Source organism: Elgaria multicarinata, chromosome 15 (genome assembly GCF_023053635.1).
Source record: "Elgaria multicarinata webbii isolate HBS135686 ecotype San Diego chromosome 15, rElgMul1.1.pri, whole genome shotgun sequence".
Classification (NCBI taxonomy): Eukaryota; Metazoa; Chordata; class Lepidosauria; order Squamata; family Anguidae; genus Elgaria; species Elgaria multicarinata.
Genome location: NC_086185.1, coordinates 8,240,865 through 8,268,154, shown reverse-complemented (window position 1 = coordinate 8,268,154; position 27,290 = coordinate 8,240,865). Strand labels below are relative to the sequence as shown.

The 27,290-nt window shown below is 47.7% G+C and overlaps 1 protein-coding gene across 1 annotated transcript in view; it reads right to left on the bottom strand.

Moving 5' to 3' along the window:
- LOC134409385 (collagen alpha-6(IV) chain-like) overlaps window positions 1-27,290 on the bottom strand; it is a 203,616-nt gene that overhangs the window by 23,474 nt on the left and 152,852 nt on the right. Inside the window, exons 16-30 of the mRNA XM_063142097.1 lie at window positions 27,086-27,139; window positions 25,847-25,916; window positions 21,378-21,485; window positions 19,580-19,729; window positions 18,720-18,824; window positions 17,472-17,629; window positions 16,756-16,935; window positions 16,479-16,662; window positions 11,614-11,685; window positions 10,192-10,299; window positions 9,052-9,273; window positions 7,596-7,757; window positions 2,822-2,992; window positions 2,221-2,364; window positions 787-912 (exon numbers count right to left, since the gene is read on the bottom strand). Coding sequence (XP_062998167.1) covers window positions 787-912; window positions 2,221-2,364; window positions 2,822-2,992; window positions 7,596-7,757; window positions 9,052-9,273; window positions 10,192-10,299; window positions 11,614-11,685; window positions 16,479-16,662; window positions 16,756-16,935; window positions 17,472-17,629; window positions 18,720-18,824; window positions 19,580-19,729; window positions 21,378-21,485; window positions 25,847-25,916; window positions 27,086-27,139 — 2,014 coding nt within the window. The remainder of the gene's footprint in view (window positions 1-786; window positions 913-2,220; window positions 2,365-2,821; window positions 2,993-7,595; window positions 7,758-9,051; window positions 9,274-10,191; window positions 10,300-11,613; window positions 11,686-16,478; window positions 16,663-16,755; window positions 16,936-17,471; window positions 17,630-18,719; window positions 18,825-19,579; window positions 19,730-21,377; window positions 21,486-25,846; window positions 25,917-27,085; window positions 27,140-27,290) is intronic.

Genomic DNA, 27,290 nt, shown 5'->3' with positions numbered 1-27,290 from the left:
GCAGTGTGTGGATACAGTGGTGCAGTGGGCAATACAGTGTCTAGATGCAGTGATGGGCTATGCAGTGTCTGGGTCCAGTATGTGGATGCAGTGGTGTGCTGAGCGATATGGTGTCTAGATGCAGTGAAGGGCTGGGCAATGCCGTTTCTGCAGTGCCTGGATGCAGTGATGGCGAATAAGCTGAATCCTGCTAAGGCGGAAGCCATGTGGGTGAGGGGTTCTCATGCCCGGGAGCTGAGTTGTTTTCCTGATGGGGTTAGCATACCTGATACCAGCTGACAATGGTACCTTTTAAAAAAAGGTTTAAGGGTGCAACCCTATGCATGTTTAGACAGAAAGATGTCCTAAAACTCCCAGCATTCCTGGGGAGTTCTAGGACTTGTGTTTTCTGTCTAAACATGTATAGGATTGTGCCTTAAGGAAGCTTATCATCACTCATGGGAGCAAGAAGGGCTCTCCAGAGCCCCTTCCAAAAGGGCCCATAGGAAAAGCATTAGGTAACCAACATCCCATGGGCCTTCTTGCCCGGGAGGGAGCAACAAGGCTCTTATTAATCCTATATATGGTAAGCCAACTCCCCACCATCCCAATATTGGGGAAATTCTCCCCCCCCCCTTGAAAGCAGCAGAAATCCCCATTTTTACAGGGTACCAATGTCCCACAAAATGGGTGCGTGTAGGAATTCCAGCCTGGCTTTAATTAAATGGATTAAGAACGTTTTCTAGGCAGTGAATGGATAAGGACAAAGGTAGACACCGAATGTTGCTAGCCAAGTGCCAGAAATACCTCTAGGTCCTGAAAATCCTTCACGTCCGATGGAGCCGGGTTCACCTTTGATTCCTTTGAACTTGAGTTCCAGTTCTGGAGGCCTGGAAACAGGGGGCCCGGGTGGACCAGGATTACCTCGGTCTCCTGGAGAAGTGGAGAGAGACACATTATACCGGGGCACAAAACCTTTCTGGGCCCGTGGGCACATTGGGCAATTTGAGAAACTGTCCTGGGCATCCCCACAACATGGCAGCTAGACCCAAAGAAAAAGCCTCCAGAGACCGAGGACAAGGCAGAGGTTCTGACTTTGCGTTAAAGCAATTCCAGCTGCCAGTAAGAAAAAATGTTCCCCACAGATGGAGAACGTTTGCCATTCCCACTTGGCGGTATATTGATCTGGAGAAAGATTTTTTATTATTATTTGTATTGCACCTTTATGGAGTACAAGAGCGCAGCTCCCTGCCCCAAGGAGCATAACACATAAGTGTCAGGATCAGGCCTATTCTCCTTAGTGTGGAGGAAGGGATTTCGGGGACTGAATCATACCCAGAAGAAGTATATCAGTCAAGACAGGGAGCAGGGGAGGAGATTCTCTAAGCCTCTTCAGGAGTCAAGGATGAATCTTCCCAGGAGCTTATCGGAGTGGATGCCGAAGGCTCAAAGGCCGTTCTCCCCAACCCCTAGGAACTCAGCCTCTGTCAGAGTGGGAGGGGACATCAAAGTTGACAGATCCTGGAGCCACAGGTTCAAGCAGGAAGAGTTGAAAGGAGGTAGGAGGTGGTCCTTTAGGGTAGCCACTCACCAGGACATGGTGGACCTCTTCATTGTCTCAGATCTCGGCGGGAAGGCTTAGAATCACAACAGTAAGGTTTGAAACAGGAGAAGGGCAGGGGAGGCAGACGTAAACAGGGAAGCAATGTGCCAGTGGTGGGCAACTTGTGGCTCTCCAGATGTGATGGCTACAACTCCCATCAGTCCTAGCCAGCATAGCCAATGGTGAGGGATCATGGGAGTTATAGGCCGAAACAAGCCCACCCTTGCAAAATGCGATTGTTTCAGGGGCACCTGCTTGGGCTGACTTACATCAGGGCAGCCTTCTCCAACCTGCTGCCCTCCAGATCTCTTTTTACTTCAACTCCCATCAGCCCTAGCTAGCATGGCCAATGGTCGAAGATGCTGGGAGATGGAGTTCAAAAGTCTCAAGGGCATGGGAACTAGGTGGTTGCTCGGGGCGGAGGCTTCACAGAACAAGATGGGTCTTGAGGAGGGTTTGACATGGAGTCAGAGAGGTGGCATCACACAAGGGAAAGGCTCAGCAAGGGAGAAAAGACGAGTCCCAGCAGAATGACAGGCAAACCCATTTGCACCCCAGGCATCACAGGAGGAAAGACAATCTCTCAGGGTGCTGCCATCCCTGTTACGTTCAGCCAAATCCTAAGTTTTGGGACTTACCTTTAAAGCCAAGGAGTCCAGGAAATCCAGCACTCCCATCTCTTCCCAATGCACCGGAAGCTCCTTTTGGCCCATTCGCCCCGGGGATTCCGGGTAGGCCTGGCATGCCGGGGAATCCAAGCATCCCTGAAGAGCCCTTTTCTCCTGGTTTCAAAAGACAAAGCAAGAGAGTTTGGAGACAAGCAAAACACTCTAGTCTAATCACCTTCAAACTCTTCTGATCCGCAAACATGCATTCAGGGAGCCATTTCTTAACTTTTAACCAGATATGGTGGTAGTGTGTGTGTGTGTGTGGGGAGAGACCTCAGGCATAGAGAGGCAAAATCTAGCCTGGGTCCCAATCCACCCCCTGGGTTTCCCCAGATGGCTACATCCCAGGAAGCCGTCAAACAATAGGTGGGTGTGGCCACTCGGGGGACCCCAGGGTTTGTGTGGAATTGGCCCCCAGCAGGGCCGGGCTTGGCCTCTAGCCCGGAGGTTCCCCACCCTGGCACTATAGCATAGTGGCTCAGACAAAGCGTGTTTTGTTTTAGTCCACCGAAGCAAAACAAATCCTAATTGAAATATACAGTTAGGTATTCCAAATATGGTCAGTTGTTACCTTTGGATCCAGGGAATCCTGGTTTCCCATCTGGACCCAAGGGGCCGAGTTGTCCAGGAAGACCTGCTTCTCCGGGACGTCCTGGTAGACCTTCGAGGCCGGGGAAGCCCTTCATTCCAGCAGGGCCTGGTGGACCTGGATCACCGCTTCTGCCTTTTTCTCCAGGAAGTCCTGAACCAAGACAAGCAAAGGGCTCTTACTGTCAAAGAGTCTCTCTCTCTCTCTCTCTCTCTCATTCTCTCTCCCCTTTTGCACCATCTTCCAAAGCGCTTTTAGCATTATATTTGCGTTGGAGAGATGGAACCTCAAAAAGTCATGCAGCCTTTCTCTAAGACGCACAGTTTTAGAAGAGCAAAAATAAATAAATAAAGCATTAGTCATCTAACAATTAAAAAAGGCCTAGGAGGGTTACTGCCTACACCACTACACAACTGCCAATAGTGAAACCCCTTATGCTTGGGAGAAATTTAGGATTGATCAGCCAAGTGTTTGGGAAACATGTGGAACACGCTCATAAATCGCCAGGCCACACAAGCTGGGGTGGAAACGTCTGGAATGTCATATTCCACTCGCTACCCCCACCATCGGGTTGAACCCTAGAGGTTCATTGAAAAGGGAAAAGAAAAAATGTCCAGCTCAGGAACAGAAACAACCACAAAAAACTCTTATCATCCCTTCCATCATTTTGCAGTTATTTTCAAGACTGGATCCAGGGTGTTAGAAAACGTCCCTGATGGTCATCAGTTACCATGTTGGTTCTGCTGAATGCAGCCCCTGAATTCTTGGTTCAGGTGGCTTCTGGCTGAAACGTTTGGCCATTTAAAACACTTCGTCATTGGTTTGCTGCACCGAGTCCTCGAAGCATCGAAAAAAAGGGGTGCCCAGCTACGTTTTAAAAAACAACAAATCAGGTTGTTTCCGGAGAAGCAGCCCGGAAAGCAGAGAAAAGGGCCCCAAGGCATTGCGGCATCTTGATTGCACCACTTAAAAGTCACAACCTGATTTTTATTTTTTAATGTAGCAGGTGAAAGATCTATTTGGTTTTAAATGGATGGTGGTAACAGGAGGAGGCAGGCGAAGGACCCTAACAGAACCCGAAGTCCATGCCAGCAGTCCCAGAAGGCAAGCATCTCTTCCCGATTCGATTGGCTGTTCCGTGCGAGCAGGCTCAAGGCTCACTGCACGATCCAAATAAGGGGTGTCACCTACAGTCAGAGCAAATCTTGTAGCATTAAACGCTAGGTATTGGTTAGTCCAGGAGTTTTCTTTTATGCTACAGCGCATTTTCGCTCACCTTGACAGCCTATGTGAAGAACCCAAAAACCAATACAGTGTGACATCAGAAATGGAGAAGTTGATGGTAAATGGAACAGAGACATGGTGAGGAAAAACAGACAAAAAAGTATGAACAGGGTGAAAAGCACAAGGCCACGAACGAAATTAACGACTCGGAAAAAATGATGGCGCTTACCTTCCCTTACCTGTGAGCCCTGCGTTGGGCAACATGTGTTCCCAAATTTACCCTAATTCATTTAAAATAAAAATGAGGAGGGGGGTCGGCATCCATATTGGCTAGGGACTGGTCAACGAGACCACATCATGCCAGTCCTTTTCCAGCTTCACTGGCTGCCAGTCCAGGTCTGAGCCCAATTCAAAGTGCTGGTATTGACATTCGAAGCCTTAAATGGCTTGGGGCCAGGTTATCTGAAGGAACGCCTCCTCCCATATGTACCTGCCCGGACCCTAAGGTCATCTTCAGGGGTTCTTCTCTGTGAGCCACTGCCAAAGGAAGTGAGGCAGGTGGCTGCCAGGAGGAGGGCCTTCTCTGCTGTGGCACCCCGGCTGTGGAATGAGCTCCCTAAAGAGGTTCGCCTGGCACCTACGTTATACTTTTTTCGATGCCAGGTGAAGACCTTCTGATTTCCCCGGTGTATTAACAGTGCATCATCTTAGTCTTTTAACTCTGCTGTTTTAAAGCTGTGTTTTAAATCTGCATAAATCTCTGCATCACTGCTCTGTTTTATACTAGTTGTGCTTTTATATTGTGTATTTAAACGGTTGTCTGTTTTATATTGTAGTTGATTTACCTTTTGTGAACCACCCAGAGAGCTTTGGCTATTGGGCGGTATAGAAATGAAATAAATAAATAAATAAATGTGTCAAAACTAACTTGTTTGCAAGCTAAGCTAATGTTGACCCTTTTAGCCTTCCACTGTGTGAGGGAAGAGTCTGGCCCATGGTGTTTTTTCCCCCCCAATGGGACAAATGGTCCAGGATCTGTTAACCCCACTGTTAACAGGTGAATTATACGGGCCATGGGATCTTGATTGAAGGACCCAACTGTTGTCATAGCTCTTGACGCTGCTAAAGAAGGGCTCCTGCAAAGCAGCCCAGCTGCTCATGCGTGCAGCTGTGTACAACGCCATTTTAAAAAGAAAGATGACCTCTGTAAAACTATAGCTGCCTGAAGTTTCTATTTTCAGACTACTGCAGGTTGAAAAATTAAATAAAATGACCTTCCCCCACCCCCACCCCAAAATCAATCTAAAAATCTTAAGCTATTTTTGTTGGGGGGGGGCATCCTGCATCTCTGCCATTAGGCAGGATGGGTGGTGGAGTTTTGGAGAAAGAGGTTCTCCGTTTGCTCAGAAGGAGAAAAGGACACAGCAGGGCTTAGGATAAGCCAATGAGAACAGAATGGGAAGGATGCAAGTCTTCCGACAAGGTTACATTTTCTGAAATTAAAGCATGAATGTGGGTCATGAATGTTAGTCATTAATGATGATCATGATTTTTTAAAAAAGAAGTCTCATTGAAGATAGATCCTCCATTCTACTGTTTCCAGTTAACAGAGAGGTACAATAACACTTCCTTTTGAGGCAAGGTCAACTGGCATGCTTAATCCAAATTGCAGATTTCCACAATCAGCAGTACAGCTAAGGATTTCTGATCGGTGATTGAGTAGTTGCTTTCATGTATCACTGCTTGAAGAGCTGAAACTATCTCATTTGATTTCCCACTGGCCTGGTTCAAACATAATGCTAAGCCATGGTGTGGTTTGCTGAAATCTGGCTTGTTGGTGGGTCTGAACCCATCCCCACAAACAAACCACGGTTTGTTAACCAGCTACAAACCACAAAGGCCTGTTCAGACAACACACTAAGCCATGGTTAGGCCACTAACCCTTTTGCAGCAAATGGTTAGTGAGCATGTTTAAACCATGGTTATGTAGCCACCGTAGTTAGGAATGGTTCACATGACATGCTAAGCCATAATGCTTAGCTGAAAATGCTTAATCACTGTGGCTTTGCGTGTCATTTGAACAGGGTCAGTGAGAGCTAAAGAGACCTGTCTGTACATCACGACAGTCCACTGTGGTTTACTTTACCCACAGGGGCTGTAGCATTGTGCCGTTTTTGCATGGCCATCACAGGGCCCTGTCTTTCCACGTCATACAAATACAGACAGCAGGGGGTTTGGAGGGATAGGCAACCCTCAACAAGCCATGAGTTATTTGAGGATAGTTTAATCCTCAAACAACCCCTTCTCCCTGGATTCACATGCCATGACAAGCCAGGGGCTGCGGGGCACCATGCAAAGCTGGTGCTTGCAGGCATGACACAACACCTCTCAGGGGTCAAGTAAGCCACAATGGGCTATCATATCCTGAAAACCAGGCCATGGTTTGTTGTTGGCTTGTTTAAACCACAGCTTGTCGTGGTGTCTGAACCCAGAACTGTGGCTTAGCCCTGACTTGGTTGTGCTTCTGTCTGCCCTGAAACAGAGGCACCCAGTAAGTCGCTCTGAATGTTGGCAAAATGGGAAATAAGGAAAACAATCCATGGCTTGTTTGCTCATCTGCAAGACAATTCATGGCTGAAGCAAGAAAACGTCATGAACACAAATCAGGACTTAGCATAAAGTGCAAACTAGGGGTGTGCACGGACCCCCCACTCCGCTTCACTTTAAGATCCGCCATTTTCGGATCGGCCCGCTCCGCCCCGCCCCCACTCCGCCTGTGCCCACTCCACTCCGCTCGGAGCTCTGGATCCAGATCGGAGCTCTGGTCCCCCCCATGGGGGGGTTACCAGGCCCTGCCGCCATCGCCACCCATGCGGCGACGGCGGCAGAGCCCGGTAAGGAGGAGGGGGGCCTTACCTTCCTCCGTCCGTGGTCCGTCGCCGTCTTCAATTGAGCCCGTGGTTCCACCAGGAAGTCTGGGCCGCAAGTGCGGCCCAGACTTCCTGCTGGAACCACGGGCTCAATTGGAGACGCTGACGGACCGCGGACGGAGGCAGGTAAGGAAGAGGAGGGCGGGGGGGTTACCGGGCCCTGCTGCCGTCGCCGCATGGGCGACAGCGACAGCGGCAGGGCCCGGTAAACCCCACTTACCTTTCCGGCGGAGCTCCGGATCGAGGCGAAGGATCCGCCTTCACCTCGATCCTCTTCGCCACGCTCCGCCGGCCCCCCAATCCTCTTCGCCTCCGCCTTAAGGGCAGGCGAAGCCCCCCGCTCCGCTACTGCTTCTCCGGTCCGATTAGAAGCGGAGCACATCCCTAGTGCAAACGTCGCCAACAGTCAAGGCCCTGGGATCTAATGAAGGTATCCCCCAGCCTGCTGGCCACAGTAGCAACTGGACAGGACACCCAAAGCTCCTCCTAAACCTGAAGTTCACATCATGCCCAGGTTTCTTGCCATGAACCTGCTCGGTTTTACAAAAACTTCCCCACCCAGAAAAGTAGCACACGTTCTTCCTGTTTACAACGCTACATACCTGGCGATCCTGGGAAGCCGATTGCTCCCACTGGGCCTGGGTTCCCTTTGATGCCAAATGGGCCTCCGGCCCCTGGAGGTCCTGGCAGTCCATAAAGGCCCTGGATCCCTGGGTCCCCACGACTTCCTTTTATGCCTGGCAGGCCTGGCCTTCCATCCAAACCTGAAAACAGAGGAATAGCCGGCTCCTTGAATGCACTCTCCTCTAACAGCTTTCTGTTGATTTAGACAACAGGATGATAGAGTTTGCCTGTCTGCTCAGCAAAGCTCACTACTTGCAGAATGACACCCAATTGTGAAGGATCCAATCTTTAAGAGCGTGGGTGCAGAATCTCAGGCCCCTCGGAAAAATCCGACCTTCCTGGGGTGGTGGATGTGGCTCTTTGGCCTTCCCCAAAGACAATGCCCAACCCTCTTTCTCTTAACCAGTGGTCTCCTGGCAGTTCCCCAGGTTCTGTGCCTTTCCCCCATTTTAAAAGATTGAAACAGAACTCAACAAAGGTGTAATTACTGGTGGGAACAGCTTTAAGCTAACATACGTGGGTATTTTGGCCCCGCCCACCACTGGAACATGGCCCCCGAGAGCTCCTCCCAAACAGAACTTGGCCCGAGGGCCGAAAGGGGTTCTGCAACCTTGCTTTAGAGAAATCAAGAGGGCAGGTTCAAAAGGTGTCAGAGGCCAAGATTCAGCCCCAGAACGCCAACAAAATAGTGCACAAGGCACTACTGTAATAAATGTGAGTTAAAAACTTCTTACACCAAACTGAATACTTCTTGCACCAACAATATTATGATTGGACTTTCAACTTGTTTATGGGGGATAACAAGACTTTTATCTATTATTATTTCTTTCCAGTGTTTCTAAGGAAGCAACTCGCGAAAACAGGATTTATAAACTGGTAGCCTGTTTAAAAGGTCTAGAAGCACTGAAGAAACTTATTTGTGATTGTAAATTCCTACTGTAACCTTATATTGCATTGTTTATTAGGTTTTGAAATATTGAAGAGACCTATACATGTCTCAATACTATTATTATTACAATTGTACAACACTGCAATTGTTTATAACTTTTATGTTGTCTGCTAAAGATTGTTCCTGTTACAAGAATGTTGAATTTTTGTTCTTGTTATAAAGCTTGTGGTTCATTATAACTGTTCACTCCATCTTTGACTTTGACATTTATTATAGTAGTTGTGTGCCTTGTGCACTATTTTGTCTGCATCCTGTTTGTATCAACTACTGCCTTCTCTATTTATACAAGATCCAGCCCCAAGCATATATTGATTTAGCCCATTTGGATCTGCTCTTCCTTCCACCATGGAACGCCGGGCGAAAGGCATGGATCATTCCCAAACGGACTCCTATTCAGGCACTGGGCATAACTGAACCTGTTGAGATGCATGAAGAGGCCTGCATCCTGTGCCCTCTGAACAGGCAACAGTAGTGGCAGAACGAACCTGTAGGTCCCGGAAGGCCAACGTCCCCAATGACGCCTTTATCTCCTGCCAATCCAGGTTGACCAGGTTCTCCTGGAGCTCCGCGTTCAGCTCCAAACACTTCCCCAAGTAGTCCCTTTGCACCTGGCAAACCAGGAAGACCTGGTTTCCCATGTAAAGCATCTGTCCCATCGAGTCCTGGAAGTCCTTGCGGCCCTAGATCTCCACGAACGCCAGGAAAGCCTGCAACAACAACAACAATAATAATATTTATTACATTTCTATACCGCCCAATAGCCGAAGCTCTCTGGGTGGTTCACAACAATTAAAAGCATACAATTCAAAACAATAAGATACAATGCAAAGTTTAAAAAGGCAGTCTAAAAATAGCCAAACAGAGCTAGCAGCACTGCAAATATTTAAAATACAATACTAGATTTAAAACAGAAATGGCAAAAAGGTAAAATGCCTGGGAAAAAAAAAAGTTCTTCAGCTGGCAATGAAAAGAGCATCACGTAGGTGCCACGAGAACCTTTCTGGGAAGATCATTCCAGAACCAGGGTGCCACAGCAGAAAAGGCCCTCTTGGTAACCACCCACCTCACTTCTTTTGGTGGGAGAAAGACCACTGTAGATGATCTTAGGGTCCGGGGAGGTGTATATGGGCAGTGGCAATCCTTCAGGTAACCTGGCCCCAAGCCATTAAGGCTTCGAATGTTAACACCAGCACTTTGAATTGGGCTGGGAAGCAGACTGGAAGCCACTGCAGAGGAGTATTGAGTACAGTGACATGGGAAACTCTCCAAGCAAGCTTGACCTCTTATCACTAGGGCTGTGCACAAAGGGACCCTTTTCAGACAACATGCTAAGCCTTTGTTTAAATCGTGGTTATGTAGCCACCATGGTTGGGAATGCTTCATTTGACATAATGTTTAACTCAAAATGCTTGACCGTGTTGGCTGAACTGGGTCAGTTTGGAGATAATAACACAGACCCACCTCACGAGGTGGTTGTAGGAGTTGCAAAAAGGAAAATGAATGCATTGTGGGTTGAGTGGTTTGAAGCACTAAATGAATACCAAGTCATAATAATAAACAATCAAGGTCTTTTGGAGAAGCGCCGTTGACCCTCTCTGGCATTGGGTGTCTTTGCCAGCTCTTACCTGGCATTCCTGGGAATCCGATTTGTCCCGGCGTGCCTGGCTGTCCTTTGAAGCCATTTAATCCTGGCTGCCCTGGAATGCCTGGAAATCCCTTGCTCCCCCTGGAACCTGAAGATGGGGGGAGGGAAAGAGTTCGGCATGATGTGTACATGTGTCAGAAGGAAGCATGCATGTATGGGGGTTACTAACCCCATGGCATTAGATCTGGGCTTGTCCAGGTTATACTCAGTTCACACCTTCTGGAAGAAAATGTGGACCTGAACGTAGTCTGCAGTCGAAGCCTGTACATTTCTGAGCTCGCACATGAATGGCCGAACAAAAATGCATTCCGGAAATGCATGCATTTGAAGAATGTGCAAGGGGAAATGCAAATTAAACAGATAGGTGTTAAGGCACACAACTACTAATATAAATAAGGGGTACACAATTCTTATTAATATGTATCTGTTCTTAAATTACAATTTTCATATATATACACAATTTTCATCACTAGGACAGTGAGAAAAAGTAATACAATTTTTATTACAAAGCTGAAACACCTGAGCTTGACAACTAGTGCCTTCACTAATGATTTGCAAGGGGGAAAATGCATACATTTGAAAAATGTGCAAGGAAAAAAATGCATAAATTTAAAAAATGTGCACAGTTGACGCATACTTTTAGGGAAACCAAATGTACATTTTTCATGTGAAAAGTAAAAAAAGCAAAGCTTGTCATCTGATATTTAAATGAGGAGGAATTTATTTTCAGCATCAAAACTGGAGTGTGCACACGTATCCTTCCACACACAAATCAACTTCTGTTTTCCCCCAAGTTTCATTGATGGTTGCCACTATTGTTCAATGAAGGATTAAAAGCTGGAACCCTTTGCTGATCTGATGCAAATCACCCAGAGATCTGCCAGTAGGGATGTCCATCATGGAAAATCCAGCCCTTTGCAAGCTGAGCCAGGGGTTTCTTCCAGAAATCTAGGAACTTCTCCCCGTTTTGCAGAACTACAGTATCCTGGAAATTGTAGCTGCAATTTGTGGAATACCGCAGCTCCACAAAGGGGAAGGGGAATTCCCCCTGTTGCTGTTGTGTGCGTCCCTCGAGCTTTCCTTGCTGATGCTGAGAATGGGAAGGAGAGTGTTTGCCTTCCTGCCACTGCCCTCTGCACATCCCTTGCGCTCTCTTTGCCAGTATCCGCATAAAGAGGAAGAGTGGGAGGGATGTGAGCAGCGACGGTGGAAAATCCAGACTCGCTGCGGACAATGTCAGGCCAGCTAGTAGATGTCAGACTGGAGTCTTGGGGGTGGAGCTTGTGAAAGCTTACTGGGCTCTGCCCCCTCCCCAAATGGATTCCTCCAACATCCCTATCTGCCAAAAGATCCCAACCTGCCTTCCACCTGTCCCTGTTTTACACAGCATAACGTTTCATACCTGGAAATCCCGTGGATCCGGGAAGCCCGGGTGGACCAAATGCTCCAGGAATTACACAGGGCAAAGTGATACCTACAGAAAGAAAAATGTGTCAAAAGTTTACTTGGCTCCTTGTGGTTAAAGAGGGCCAGCGAGTATATTTACCCATGCATCCTCAGGGCTCAAGGAGTAAGGAAATGGTGGCAGGCCCGTTGACACTCTTCCAAGCCTATCAGAGAAGAATGCTTGGGGTAGTAGCCAATGCTGGTCCTACATAGACTAGACCCATTGAAATGAATGGGATTTAAATTAGTTGTGACTAACCGAGGGTTGTGTGCAAGTGTCCTGTCTTCCATTGTACAACTACCTGTCCAGCAGCCTCCTTGGCTTCCCACACTTCAATTAAAGCCCAGAGGAAGACATCTTGAGGTCATTCCTCCCATAGGGCATTTGCAGATCAGGAAGTGAAGGCAGCCTGGGAGGCTGCAGAGTAATGAAGAGATGGATAATGGAAAGAAACATAGACACACACACTGTCCTTGAATGAGATTAGGTACAGGGCATGGCAAAGGATGCAAAATAGTGACCAAGCTCCCTACACATTTGCTGCTCTTGCCATTTGCTGCTGATCTCCCAAACATAAACCTTGAGGAATAGCAAAAATAGTGGTGCTGCAACCACTGCCCATGGCGAGCCCCACTTCAAAGAAATGGAGAATTTCTCCTTCCCTGGAGAAATTGAGCGAACTTGTCTCCCCAATTTCTCTGCCTGCAAATAGGTGGAGAATTTTGAGAGGCCATTTGCACACAGCCTAACTGAAATGTCCCTCTCCCAACTGGAGCAAGAAGAACGTTCCCATTTGCTCTCTAGGGGCAGGCAGCTCTTCCCAAGATGAGGAAGTGGCAGAGGACAACGTAGGCAAGTCGAAACCCTTCCTTCCTAGGGCTGAGATTCTTAACGCACGTAGATCCGTTACAGCCACTTGCACACGATCCGATTTCTGCCTTCCTTCCAACTTGTCCATATTGCACTGGTGTCCCCAGAAGCTTTAATGTCATCCAGGATAATTCCAGGAAGCATGGGAGAAGGACAATAGGGCATGCCCTGCTCTTTATTTCCACAAGGTACTTTAAAATGTCTTAATCAATATAGATCTAGCCCACAGACATCTCTCTTCAGGCCTGCAAAGTTCCCTGCCCCCACCCCCTGATTTTCATTTGTAAAGATTTTGTTTAAATTATTTGGGTTCAAAAGAATCATTTTGCGTTCTGTTGCTCAGCCCCCACTTTGCATTGTACCTATGCTCTTGGGCAAGTTACTTTACTTTTTCTTTTCTTTTTCTCAGCAGTTCGCCTTTTGGGGAAATGAGTGTGTTGTGACTGGCCATGCCCACCGTGGCAGCCATTTTGTGAGAGCACCCCCCCCTCTCTCGCTCCCTCAACATTCCAAATGTGCCCAACCAACCCCAAAAAGTTGCCACGAAGACAAAAATGAGCTATTTGTTTGCACTTGACCTTAAACTGGACTTAATCTTTCTGTAAAAAAAAGATCACACCAAGCTAGGAGCACAAATCTGTTGTTATGCTGGAACGTGAGCTCGACACTTGACACGCCGTGGTCGGAAGACCGACGCCTGCATTCACAACAGGGTGTACAAATGTCTAGTTGTACTGTAACAATGACTGCATACATCCGATGCCTCTTGGCCATGTGGATCATACGTTGCAGAAATGTTCTGCATTCTGGTTTTTAAGCAAGGCTGTGGCCTTTGGCCTAGCCCAGAAAAGTTTGACAATACAAAAGCCATGACTGCAGAAAACTCAGAATCCCAGAGGGAGCCCAGGCAAGGTTTCCCAGCAGGATTCAAGATCAATGGAAGTACACATTTGTAAAGCACCTTAATTTGCTGAAATAAAAAGAAAATAATAATAGCCATTGCAAGGTGGAACTTCAGTACCACGTACAGCTAGAGCACCGTTTCTCTGCCCCCTTCTCCAATGGGAACTCTCCCTCGATTTGGGACATTACCAGGATTTGGCCCAATGGTGAATGGCGCACATCAAGAGAACCTATGCCAATGCGTGCAAAAGATCCCATCATTTAATTCTCATTTGTGGATCTGGGTTTGCTAGGTGGTGAAATCACGACCCTTGAAAACGACGTAGGGTATGCTACATGCAATTTGCCGCTGTTGTTCCATAGTCATCGTAAAGCACACATGCAGGAAGCAAAGACGTGGAAACATGTAGCCACGTGGAAGCAGAAGTTTTGCATCGAAGCGCAAATGGGGGCAGGGAAGGGGTAAAGCACACGTAAGCAAGCTCCCCATTGACTGTATTCCCTGGGCCGTCTGCAATCAGCAAATGTGGTGCGCCTCCCCTCCCACACTGTCGCACGGCATGCTTTTCTGTGTGTCCCGTGTCATAACAGGAAGGAAGTGGGTTCTCCCACCCCAAAGTTTGACAACTGCCAAGGCCTCGCTCTCACCTCCCAGAGGGTCTAAGACTCCATTACCAACCTCCTCACTGCAGCAGCAATCACCTATACCAGTTAAGCAAAGGGGGACAGGTTAAAAACAAAGGCAGCAGCAGAGAAAAAGAACAACCCACAAGACTGAAAGCAGTTTGCTTCAAACCACAAAGCCGCCTATATTCACAGACGCTACAAACGGGGCATAAACACAGGTGACCAATCCGATAGGAAATTCATGTAGGCTTTAAGGCAAATCAGATTCAGCTGTTTGTTATATTTGGGGGGGGGGTTGGGTTTTTTTTTGAGAAAGGACATTTGTGGGGAAGGGGATGTGTTTGGGGTGAGGAAGGGTAGAATATATGGAAGGACATTTTGCCTGTGAATATAAGCAGGTGTATACATATTTTTAAGAAAAACATTGCAAGGTGAAATCCAGCTCTAAAAACAAAAACATTAACTATGCATCAGGGAGAAGTCATATGAAAAATAAGCAGCAGAAGCAGCAAAGAAAGGAATATGTTGCTGTTGTTAAAATTATTCTGAAAAGCCGGCGTTAGGACGTAGGAACAGGGAGGGAATTTGGGTTTGATCTTCCAAACGGTGGCAAGCCAGTTCAAATGAGAATGTGGTTCTCATCAGAAGAAACATTCAGACCAGGGTGCCGAACAGGCCCTGCAAGGTTTGTCAGATGGCCACGCAACTTTCTCGTGCTGCCAATTTTTGGATGGTTTTCCAGTCCCCAGTCCCCACCTCTCAAAGGATGAAATCCTTCTCCTAAGGTTTAATTATGAGCAGGAAGAACTTTAGTCTCAGTTCAGACAACACATTAGTCAACACAGTGTGAAAACTCCACTCAACGGTTGAGTTTTTAGGGAGTAATCCCCACACAACATGTTCTAACTCCACCGTTGTATGACTGTGGGCTTCTGTGGAGTTGAGTAAGATCCATCATGATGTTTGATTGACAGTTCCTCTGCCCTCTCTCCTTCCTCGGTCCTCCCGATGGTATTCCATCAGTCATTGCTTCAAAAAGACCCACAACCTGATGGCTCTCCTAGAGCGGCACTTGCTCCTTTCAACACTCTTGCCAGGGAACTCTGTAGCCAGTGGGAAAAGTCAACTCAACGCAACGGAAAACTCCATGGAGCCTGCCACATGGCATGCAACACAACAGTTGTGCAGGAACTCTCCTCTGTAAAGCATGGACATTCAGCGTGGAGTGTTTTCCAAAAAACCTCCGCTGTGGGATGGAGTTTTCCCACCAGACAACGCAGTATAAAAATTCCACCATGGAGTCCTAAACCCACCATTGAGAAATGTGTTGTCTGAACTGAGCTGGGATACAGCTCCTATAAGCTTCTCCAAAACTGGATTTTCCTCCCGGGCTGAAAGCGGTTCTACAACCCAGATTCATACAAATGGGTGTTTTGGCCCAATTAGAGCTGGCGGCAACAGGGGTGAGCACCTTTGGGCGGAGGCCAAGAACATGGCAACCTGTGAAGGCCCACTGGCGTTGACCACTGACCCATCACTACCAAGGTGGAGCAGCGGCAACAGCAGCTACTGGCACTTGGCCTCTTCCTACGGTGAGGAGGAACGGATCTCCCCCTTTGGTGCTGTGCTCCCGGAACCACCACCTGGGGTGAGAAAACAGGCAGCACCACAGCTGCTGCTTCTTGCCATAAAAATGTAAGAGCCCTGCTGATTCAGACCGAAGGCGTATCTAGTCCAGCGTTCTGTTCACACCATAGCCAAACAGAAGTCTATGGGAAGCACACAAGCAAGATGTGAGTGCAGTAACACCCTCTTGTTCATGTTTTCCAGCCACTGATGTACATAGGCATACTGACTCTGATACTGGAGTTAGCATAGCACCATCATAAGAACATCAGAAGTGCCCTGATGCTGGATCAGACCAGGGGTCCATCTAGTCCAGCACTCTGTTCACACAGTGGCCAACCAGCTGTCGACCAAGGACCAACAAAGCAGGACATGGTGCAACATCACCCTCCATCAAGACTGGTAGCCATTAATATACCCTTTCCCCCCCATGAATTTGTCTAGCCCCCTTTGAAAACTACTCAAATCATGGCCACCAGTACATTTAGGGGTAGCAAATTCAAGAATGTGAAGAAGTCCTTCCTTTTATCTGTCCTGAACCTCCCAGCGTGCCATCGCCAGCTAAACAAACCATGGCAGCTGCAACGTTAGCTGTTTCTTGGTTGTCTGCTTGAGTACAACCACCGGTTTAGGGGGAATGGCAGGTATAGGATGAGGACTTGGTAAGACAGATAGCAAAAACGGGTGGAAAATTAGAAATTGAGTTGGCTTTTGTTGGAAGCTACAGCATCCAGCGGTGTCGGTCCCATGGGCCTTGTGATCAAAGGAAGAATACACACCCCAAAATAACATACCTGGAGGACCTGGTAGACCTGGCTGTCCTGGAAACCCATCGATTCCTGGGTCACCTACAGACCCACGAGCTCCATTTGAGCCTGGGAAAGACACACCAGGAATGCCAGTTGCCCCACGCTGACCCTTGGAACCAGGTACTCCTGGCAAACCTTTGTCTCCTGGAAAGCCAAGTCCACTATCGCCCTAAATACACACACACACACACACACAAAGAAAATTATTAAAGAAGAAATGCCACCTGAAAATCATAAGGGGTTGCGATATGTAGAAACTTACTGGAGGACCAGGTCGACCTGGCAAACCTGACATGCCATCCCTGCCACGGGTTCCTGGGACACCTGATGGACCTCTGGAGCCTACATCCCCTGGATCTCCTCGGAGGCCTCTGCCTGAGGCTACAGATGATTCTCCTTTCTCTCCCTTGAGGCCTGGAAAACCAGGTTGGCCAAACGAACCCTAGGATGCAAACAAATACATATAGGCTTAGCAATTAAAACAGGAAGGTTGAACCTCAGGCCTCCAGGTGAGATCTCAACTACTTGTGATCTCCAATGGCCCCACCGCCTTGCTGTGGCTCCACCCCTTTCCCCCCCCAACCACCAATGGGTGGTTTCTCAGTTGTTGCTCCTCCTCCTCATCATCATCATGGCCACCACTTGATTGCTTGACAGGTGGAGTGCCAGAGAGTAAGCAGACAACAGTAGCTACTTTTCTTTTTCACCATCACCGTTGTCTGGGCCAGAGTGAGAGGCAGGTCAACGTGCAGGTGGCAGTGGTGAAGAGAACAAGCAAGTCCAGGGGGTTCTTGGCAGCAGGGCCTTCTCGGAGTGTGGCCCCTTGGCCCGGCTATGCCTACCCATGACACTGGCCCAGGTTGTTATCTCTTTTTTCTTCTTCATTCTGACCATTTCCACCCATCAAGTGAGAAGGACTGCAAAAATAATGGATTCCGTGTGTTTTATTTACAATGGAGAAATTCACGCCTATCTTACCGGGGATCCTGGCGGCCCTTGTGGACTGTCTCCTAGATCCCCCAAAGGTCCTTTTGGGCCTGGACTGCCTGATGCTCCAGGTTGACCCTGTGCGCCGGGTTCCCCTCTCAAGCCGTTTTCTGTGATTCCTCCGTCACAAGCGCAAGCGCCTCCTTCCCCTGGGAAAACAGCCGCTAACTTCAGACACTGAGCCAAACCAAGCTTTGCATTCGCCCTCATTCAGAATCCAAACTTTGAAACATTCAAGAGGCAAACCGTGACTTAGAGCTGTGCAATTTCTTCCGTTGCGCTGTGTGTGAAGTGGCCTCTAGAGGGAGCAGAACGGCCACAGCTTCCTACGTTTCAACCATTCAGACATCCCACCAAGGCTGTTTCTACACCTGCCTTTTTTTCAGGGATCGTCCCGGGATCATCTCTGTGCCTGCAAATGCCACACAGGGGATCCCGGGAACAGGCAGAGACGATCCCTCCATTTTCCTGGGATAACCCTTAGGTGTAGAAAGGGCCCAAGTCATGGCTAGCCCCAAGCCCTGTACTCTGGAGGGATCTTTATTCCTTACCTGGCAGCTGGCTGAACCTCCTTCTTCCCACTACTATTTATTTATTTATTTATTTGTTGCATTTCTCTACCGCCCAATAACCGAAGCTCTCTGGGTGGTTCACAAAAGGGCTGTTCAAATGGCTGCTCCCTCTACCTCTCCATCCCTTTTGAAAACACCTCTTTTCCACCAGTAGCCAATAATGATATCTCTAGTGATATATAAAAACGTTTTTTAAAAAAAAGTAAATTGCATTTTTTAAAAAAGAAATTATATTCCGCCGTCTACATGTAAAGTTTTCCTATATAGACTCTAGTTTATTTCCACAAAAGATGAACCAAAAGGTTGCCAACACATGTTATCAGGAACAATTTAGCATGACTTTCCCCTCTTTTTTTCTGTTAATTGCCCTTTCTCCCTCAGTCTTTAACCAATCTTTCTGAAATGTTCAGGTGATATAAAATAGACATTCCTTTATGGCACATGCAATTTCCAGGAAGATTGGTGAAACCCTTCAAATTTATTAAGGTTAGAACGACCCACCCCCTGATTTCAATTTAACTTTATAGAACCCTTATTTTACTGATGGCTCCAATTGTGGCTCCAATAATCTATGGGACCAGCGAGCAGAAGAACAGGCAATTCCTCTCCTCCTGCCCTCTGTCCAACAGAGAGGATGCCTCACTCTCACACCCGAAGTTCAGCTCACCTTTGTACCCTTTTAGACCAATGGTCCCTGGTGTCCCTCTTGGTCCAGAGACCCCTGGCTCTCCAGGTTCTCCACTGAAGATAGCTCCGGCCATATCTACAGATCCTGGAGATATGTTAGAAAGAAAAGACAAAATCCACTATGCATTTGGTTAGGGTGAAAGGGAGTCTAGAACATTGCATGGCCATTTCGTCAAAGTAGGGAGGCAGGTCCTCTTTCAGCCCGAGGGCCGAACTCAATTTTGGAGAAGTTTTCAGGATGAGCATGAAGCAGAAGATCCCAGGGATGAGCATGACTGAAAGTAATGCAGTGCCCCAAAGACAAAGGGGGCAGATGGGGGGAACTCAGACCCATCAGCTGCAAAGCAAAGGAGCCAGGCATTAAGTTGAAATAACCAGCCAGATTTTGAGCTCAAGACATCTACAGCAGGGGTGTTGAATCTCCCAAACTGAGGGCCAAATTTCATTTTGGCAAAGCTCTTGGGGGCCACATCCCAGTGGTAGGAGGGGCCAAGGCAAAAGGGGTGGGCCAAAATTAACCCCCCCCCAAAAAAGTCAGTCTCTTTTAGCTTGAAGATCTTACTGCCATTAACTAAGGCTTAGAAGGGGCATTTCAACCTTTTAGAATGCAGTGAAACTTCACAAAAGCCAGGAAACTCCCACTCCATTGGTGTTGGGGGGAGGGGAAGGGCTGAGGCTGGGGGAAGGGGCGTGGCCCTTTGGGGAACCCCAGAAGGGCAGACTTGGCCCATGGGTCTGAGGTCCCCCACCCCAGCTTCAAAGCATGGGAAGCACGAACTCGGATAAACGGGTGTGCTTAAAAAAAGGGAGTATGAAAGCTGAACTAGATCCTGTACTTACCTGATGGGCCAGGTAATCCTGGAGGTCCTGGCAAACCAGGAGCCCCATCTCTGCCAGGTGGGCCAGGGTATCCAACTGCTGTTCTGCCTTGATCTCCATCATCACCCTTAGGTCCTAGGGCACCTGGGAATCCCATAAGACCTGGGGAACCTAGAGAAGACAGACGTAATCTACCTTTCCTATGTCAGTACATTTAGAAAAAAATAAATGCCCTTATTTTTTAATTGCTAAAAAGGAGAGAACCAATTTCCCTCTGTGGTACATGCAGGACATTGCACCTGACTCTCAGGTAGGGTTAGCATCTAATAATGTCTGAGGATGCAAAGATTTTATTTGTGGAAAGCCCAATGCATTTCAGCCTCTTTTTGACTTCTTCAAGAGGTCATAAAAACATCTACAGAGATTTTTTTAAAAAAATGAAATACCGCCTGCTGTAATTCACTGGTGGAGATATTTTATTATAAGGATTTCTGCAGATGTTTTTACAACCTCTTGAAAAAGGCCTTAAAAGTTAAAACGGAGAGAGAGGGAGAGAGAGAGAGAGAGAGAGGCCAAAATATGTTGGCCTTTTAAAACAATGTATATTTGACTCCTGAGACATTTCTCTCTCTTTTTTTCCCTTTTTGGTTTACTTTGGATGCTTACCACCAGCCTTTTGCACTCTAGCATTGAAGAATGCCTATTTGAAACACAGTAAAAGCGACAGAGAACAGCAAGCCATTTATCGCTGACCTTCAGCAATGTAGATTCAGTTCTGTCTTCTATTCCTTCTAGAATTTTCTGCCAGTACAATTTTATCCACAATGCAGCATACGTTCATAAAATATACGTTATACTGGCCTCTTCAATGCTTATCAGAGTGCACCTAAGATGCTATTAGAATGTAAGCCTATGCGGCAGGGTCTTGCTATTTACTGTTTTAGTCTGTACAGCACCATGTACATTGATAGTGCTATATAAATAAATAAATAAATAAATAATAATAATAACAACACACCTGATTTGACTAGGAGGAGGATTCAAAGCTTCAGATTCAGCCCTGATTCAACTTGGGTCAACTTTGTCCCATGCTGCCTTGCTTCAGCTTCATGAGGCTGACCAGAAGACAACTGGACTCTCCCCACCCCCAGGGACTACCCCCAGTTACTTCCAGCCACTACCCTCCCACTCTCCCGCCTGCTGACCCATGGGACTTACCTGAGGCCGAGCCACCCAGCCTCCACTCTAGACTACCGTATATTTAGTGTTGTAAATTACAGAAGGCTGCAAAGGAGGAACAGCAGTTTGTCGGAACACATGGAGGTCTCAGGTAAATCCCATGGATGGGCAGCAGGGAAGGGAGGTGGGTGAGCAGTATTTACCTGAGGCCTCCATGCATGCCAGCGAGGCTCCTCTCCAGCCTGCCATAGATTTAGGGTTGTAAACCATGGCAGCCAGAAATGGCTGTTTCCAGCTGCTGTAGTTTACAACACTAAATCTATGGTGGTCTAGAGAGAAGGCTGGGCGGCTCACCAGCGTGCACGGAGGCCTCAAGTAAGTCCCGTGGGCAGGCAAGTGGGTGGGGGGTAGTGGCTGGCCATTGGGCTAAATCGGTCCAAAGCAGTTTGACTGCTTCGTGCTGAAGCGGTCCCATCTGGTCCCAAACCAGATTCGGGCTGCAGCAGTCCAAACTGGCCTGCTTCGACTCTGATTTCAGCTTTGGTACTGAGGTGAAGCACAGCCATAATCTTAACCAATTTTTGAGAGGTGAGATATCACCAGAATGATCTCTCAAGACAATGGTTCTCAGCCAGTTTACCTGGGAGTGCAGGCAATCCCGGTCGGCCAGGAAGGCCTGGTAAACCACTGATGCCTTCATCACCTCTCGTGCCGGGGGTTCCTGATGTCCCGGTATCTCCAGGAGGACCTGGTATTTAAAAAAAAAGCAAAAAGCAAAGAGAAAGACTTCAGAACTGTCCTGCATTCATCTCAGCCAGTGCAGCATCCAGTAACGACCAAAGCTACACTGTCTTAGGAAGGACAACTGCCACAGAGGGATAGTATGCAAGCTAATTAGGATTGATTTATTTCTATTTTATTTATTTAAAGGGATTCTTAGGCTACTCAAAGCGGCACACAAGAGGAAAGCAATACAAAAATTATGCAAAACCAATAACTAAGTGGGCAGCAACTTTGCAACACCAAAATCCGTTGCTTTGCCAGAACCTCCTCAAGTTCAGCTTTCACTGGGCCAGAGCCTTCTCCAATCCTTGCGCCCTCTAGAAGTGTGGTACTACAACTCCCATCAACCCCAGTCAGCTTGGTCAGTAGAATTGCTGGCTAAGATGGATGGGAGTTCTAGTCCCACACACCTGAAGGGCACCAGGTTGAGGAAGACTGCTTCGAGATGTCACAATGACATAGTGGTGGGGAGGGGGGGAAATGTAAGGCAGGTTTACTAAAAGTTGCAGATATTAGGATGGAGTTAGAGGAGTAGAATGTGGCTACAGCAGGGGTGGGAAAACGCTTTGGGCCCTGGGCACATTTAGCAATGCAAGAACCTGTCCTTGGTCCCATCACAAAATGGCTGCCACAGGAGGCGTGGCTGGACATGGAGTAGAATGTTTTTGTTTGAAGGAATGGTGGCTTCTTCTTCTTCTTCTTCTTCGTTGTCGTCATCGTTGTCGTCGTTGTTCCCTGCCAGCCAGTGACTGTTGCTGGCTCTGCTGTCAGTGGGACTGTGAATCAGCTCAGGGATTTCAGTCACAAGCAGTCAGAACTTGAAAGAAGCTGTCCAAGGTGCTGAACACCAGACCCAAAATGGTTTCAGCACCCTGGATAGCTCCTTTGCCTGTCTGGCTGATGCCCAGAGTGGATTTATAGCCCCACTGACGCTGGAGCTGCCAGCCTACACGGCTATCAGTCTGCCATGTGCTGCACACGTGGGTTTTCTTTTCAGGATGCAGGCGTGCTCTCAGGCTGTGCTTGGAACCTGTCGTATGGATGTCATGGCTGCCACGACACAGGCTCTTTACAACAGACCTGTCTGCAGACACTCCCTGCTCAAGCTAAGTGCCACCACTTTATGAGCCTGAGGTGAGGGACAAACACCACCTTTCTACAAATTATGTGGAGAAAGGGGTTAAACTGGAAGAATTTCAGGAATAAAATAATGCGCTGTGAATTATATGTGCTGATGGTGAATTAATGTCAGAACGGGTGTTATATGTATATAACTGCAGATGATAAATGCCAAGGAGACACGTGGGATTTTTGTGGTAGTAAAACAAACTGAATAAAAATTTATTTCAATGTTCACAAACTTTGTTTCATAATAAAACCTTTTAGACTCTTGTTAAAACTTCTCATCTAATCATTTCTCTCTTCTCATACACGCTTTCCTTTCTCTCACACCTTCACTCTTGAACTTTCTTTATTATCAAGATTGTTTAATATACACCAACTGACTATCTGCACCCAACACTCAAAAGACAACCCTCTTTACCCTGATCCTCTAATTCTCCCCTCGAACCAAAGTACTTTAAAAACACGCCACCCCCCACTATCACCTCAGTCATTCCCTTATATAGCCTCCTCCCCCCTCCTAAGATATTCAATCTCCACCCACTCAGGTCAACATTCTAAACACAATAGACTTCCAAATCTTAGACATACATTAGGGAACTGACTTGTGGGGTGTAACGCCACAATGGCAACTCCCACAGGAGCCTTAGGCAATGTGGGAATTGCAGGATTAGATCAGCTTTTCCCTATGCAGGAAGATGTCTTGCCCGTCCTTTCCTGAGGCTACTATTAGCTGCAAAAGGGAAAGAAAATGAGTGGAGGGCCTGTCTTGGGGCCCAGTAGGCTGTGATGCATGTATCCCTTTTGTCCAGGCTTTAAAAAAAAGCCTCAGTGGGCCCTCCAATACAGATCAGAATCAATGCCAGATTTAGGAACAAGCCAAGTAAGCCATGGATTAGGTCCTCATATTATGAGGGGCCTCTAAATACGTTGGCGATAACGAAGATGTATGATAACGAAGATGAAATTGCTTTGGCTTAAATATGCTGGAAAGTCTGGTGTGACTTACAGCACAGCTACTTTATATGGAGGGAAAGTGCGGCAATGCAGCATATTCAGATCAACTGACTTCATTAGCGCTTTTGTACACATCTTCAGAGAAGGCTACCTAACACTGTTTAACGACAAGCATCCCTATGAGTGGTTCCCTTTCATTACACTTTCCACATTAATGTCATACGTTTTTTTCTCTCTTTGTTTTTATGGTACATGGCCTCTGAATCTTGACATAGCTTGGGACCTCTGCATGTCTTCATTCAGCCCTGATCAGAATCCTAATATTTATTTAGTCATTGTATTTTTATCCCACTCCTCAACCCAAAAAGGCTCTTGGAGAAGCTTACATGCCATCAGTAAAAGCAGACAGCTCCTTCCCAGAGGCTTATAAATTAAAAAGCTACGTCATAAAAGGAAAAGTAAGTGGGAGGGAAGAGGAGGAAAAAATAAGGAGTCTTTCAGCAGGGCAGGTGGAATGGCCTTGCTTCCGTTCTGCCCTCCCCCTTAATGCCTTTGTCCCCCGCTATGGTCCTGAACAGGACTAGACCCCTGTTATTGGCATGGGAGGGGGAGTTACTGTTGAAGCTAATAGGAGCTTCCCCACACCCACCAGGCATAGGTGCACCAATGTGGATCAGAATTGTTTTAGCCCTGCCCCGCTCTCCCATGCCATGACCCTGTCCAGGTCTCCAGCGCTGACTATTTATTTGGATTTTTTAAGCTGCATGCTAGAGCTAACTACCATGCAAAGGTCATGTCTAGTTTGGGCCTTAGCACCACTCAGCAAATAAACCCTTTTCAGGTCCTCCGGGGAGAGAATTCTAGTGGGAAAAACAGAGTGGGCTTAATGCCCTCCATCACAGCGGTCTCTCCCATCCCTTTTCCCGTCTGCCCATTGCTGCACAGCTGAAAAGAAAAAAGAGAGGCAGAACATCCGATTGGAACCTTCTCTTATCTGCCTTAGGCCGTTGCTAGACGAGGCATTAGCCCGGTGTGAGGCCCGGTCTCCCTCCTGTGCATCCAGATCATGCACAGGGGATCCTGGGGTCAGGCCGGGCTAAGTCCTCCCTTAACCCGGGATAACCGGATGCGGTTATGGCCCGGCTTTTCCGCAGCCCCGGACTGAGGCCGGGGCTGCGGAAAATCTAGCAGGGTCTGTGGCTTTTTCCGGCTGCTTGCTTACTCGCGAGTAGTCGGGAGAAGCCACGGACTGGGCACAGCGCTCATAGGAGTGCTGTGTCCATCGGGCCGGGGGGGAATCACGGGGGGGGGGAGAGATGGGGGCCGGGGGAAAGACCGGACCCGTCAGGAGAGAGGGGGAGGAGAAGAACGAGGACGGGCATCGGGGACGGAGACAGGGCCTGGCGAGCTGGGATGGGCATCGGGGATGGGGGAGAAGAAGGATGGGGACAGGGCCTGGCGAGTGGGGATGGGCATCGGGGATGGGGGACCGGGCATGGCAGACGGGGATGGGGATGGGCATGGGGGATGGGATGGACATGACGAGCGGGGATGGGACGGGCATGGTGAGTGGGGGGAGGACAGGCAAGTGAGCAGGCAGGGGGGCATCAGGCATTGTGGGGGGAAATCAGGGGCAGGGGGAGCAGGGAACCCTTTATTTTTTAAAAAAAAAACCTACCTGGTGTGGCGGTGCACTCTTACATCTGGAAAAGGGCGATGGCGCGCGCTAGCTGTAGCGCACCGTCGCCCCTACTCCCCACTGGACTATGTGGTAGGTCTAGCAAGGCTCTTAGAAACAAGTGAGGACACCATCGCTCAGGAGAGAAGTGATTTTACATTGTTATAAGAATTGCCTTGATGAAGGACTCAAATTAGTCCGAAACGCATCGGCAATAATAAATCCTTTCGGACGCACTACCCCTGGTTCCAGCCCTTGCCTTTTGGCTTTTTCGCTCACTCGTTATCTGGGGTTTCCTTTCTCTTTCGGCTGCCTTAGAAACAGCCCAAACTGGCCCTCTGGTGTTCCCCAGGCAGCCATGCATTCATGTATCTATGCGTCCCATGGAGTGTGGCCCACCGCGATTTCGATACCGCCAAATCATTGTACAATCTCAGCGATAAAGTGTGATCTAGCCTTAGCGCCGTACCTCCAAAGAAAAGATGCCTTCTACTCTGCTGTGCGCACGTGTCTACGCGCACACAGGTATACATACATGCACAGTGTATTTGTAGAGTGAAAGGATGCACCTGAGATCACGGCGCCTTCCGTGTCAATGATAATTGTAGGACCGGGTGGACCGATATCACCAAAGTCGCCCTGGAAAATGAAACACAAGTATCAGGGCTTCACTGTCCACGAAACCCGGTCCTGCTTAATCCAGAGAGCAATTTAGGGTGAAATCCTATGCATGTTTGGACAGAGCTCTCCCTCACCTGCCTAGGTTGGGCCTTTGGTGTTGAACCTCAGGCCTGCATCACTGAATCTTCCTCTGCGCAATCGAGTAAAATAAAAGTCCCTGCACTTAGAAAACAAGCATGTCAGGGAGAAGGCTAGGCTAGGACCCATCTCCTTGACATGCTAGTTTTCTGTGAGCTGGGAATGTTTTGTACGGAGGAGCATTCCGTCAGGGGAGCACCCCACTGCTGATGCTGTCTGGGCTGGTTTCGAAGATTAAAACCCATTAAAAATATATTTCACAAAGTGTAAAACCATCTGTGGACAAACACGTAAACAGACAGCACAGACACGCACAGAGAGACAACATACAACTAACCCAATTTCAAACAATTAAGACCAATCCAGGACCTGAACACTCTCATCATATGTTGTCAAATGCCCGCAAGAAGAGAAAGGTCTTATCCTGGTGCCGAAAAGATTACAGGATTGGCACCAGGCAGGTCTCATCGGGGAGCTCATGCCATAATTTCTAACGGATCCACCTCCCATTGAGTGTTTAGCGATGTCTATTTTTTTCTACTTAGCAAATTTCTACTCCATGATTCAGTAAACAAACAAATGAAAACTCTCAAGGCAGCTTTGCAGATACAAGAATATCTATAAATCCAGCAAGATTACAGTCACTGAGCGCAAGAAATTTCACACTATTGTACGAACATAAAGCTTGGCAACAACTTCTGCGTCTTGCTGCAATTGCAATGTTTATGCTCAAGGCTCCTTTTGCTCGCCTGGTTCTGAATCAATACAGACATATATACCAATGGGACCCGCAACAAAATTTTGCAGCACAGGGTGCTCCTTATCAGGCCGTGGCCTTTTCTGATTGGGCCGTTTTTGTGGTGCCCCATCTTGTGGTATGTCTTTTTTTCTTTTCTTTTTTAAAAAGTACTTCTGCAAATCTTGGACTTTCCTCTTGGGTGTGGTTGGTACTTTTAGGACACAGGAGAGCCAATTTTGGGATGTTTTTCTTTGCTCTATATAGCTGAAGTATCAGCACTAGCGGTTCAGGTTTTCAGGTGGGAAGTTACCTTTCCTCCTGGCGATCCATCCCGCCCGGGATATCCTCCATCACCTTCCAGGCCCTGTTTGACAATGAATTATTATTATTATTATTATTATTATTATTATTATTATTATTATTATTTACATTTCATACGCATGCATTGAAACTGATACATTGAAATCTATGTAGCTACATTTCCCCTCTTTCTCTTCTTTATTTTGTTGAAATTT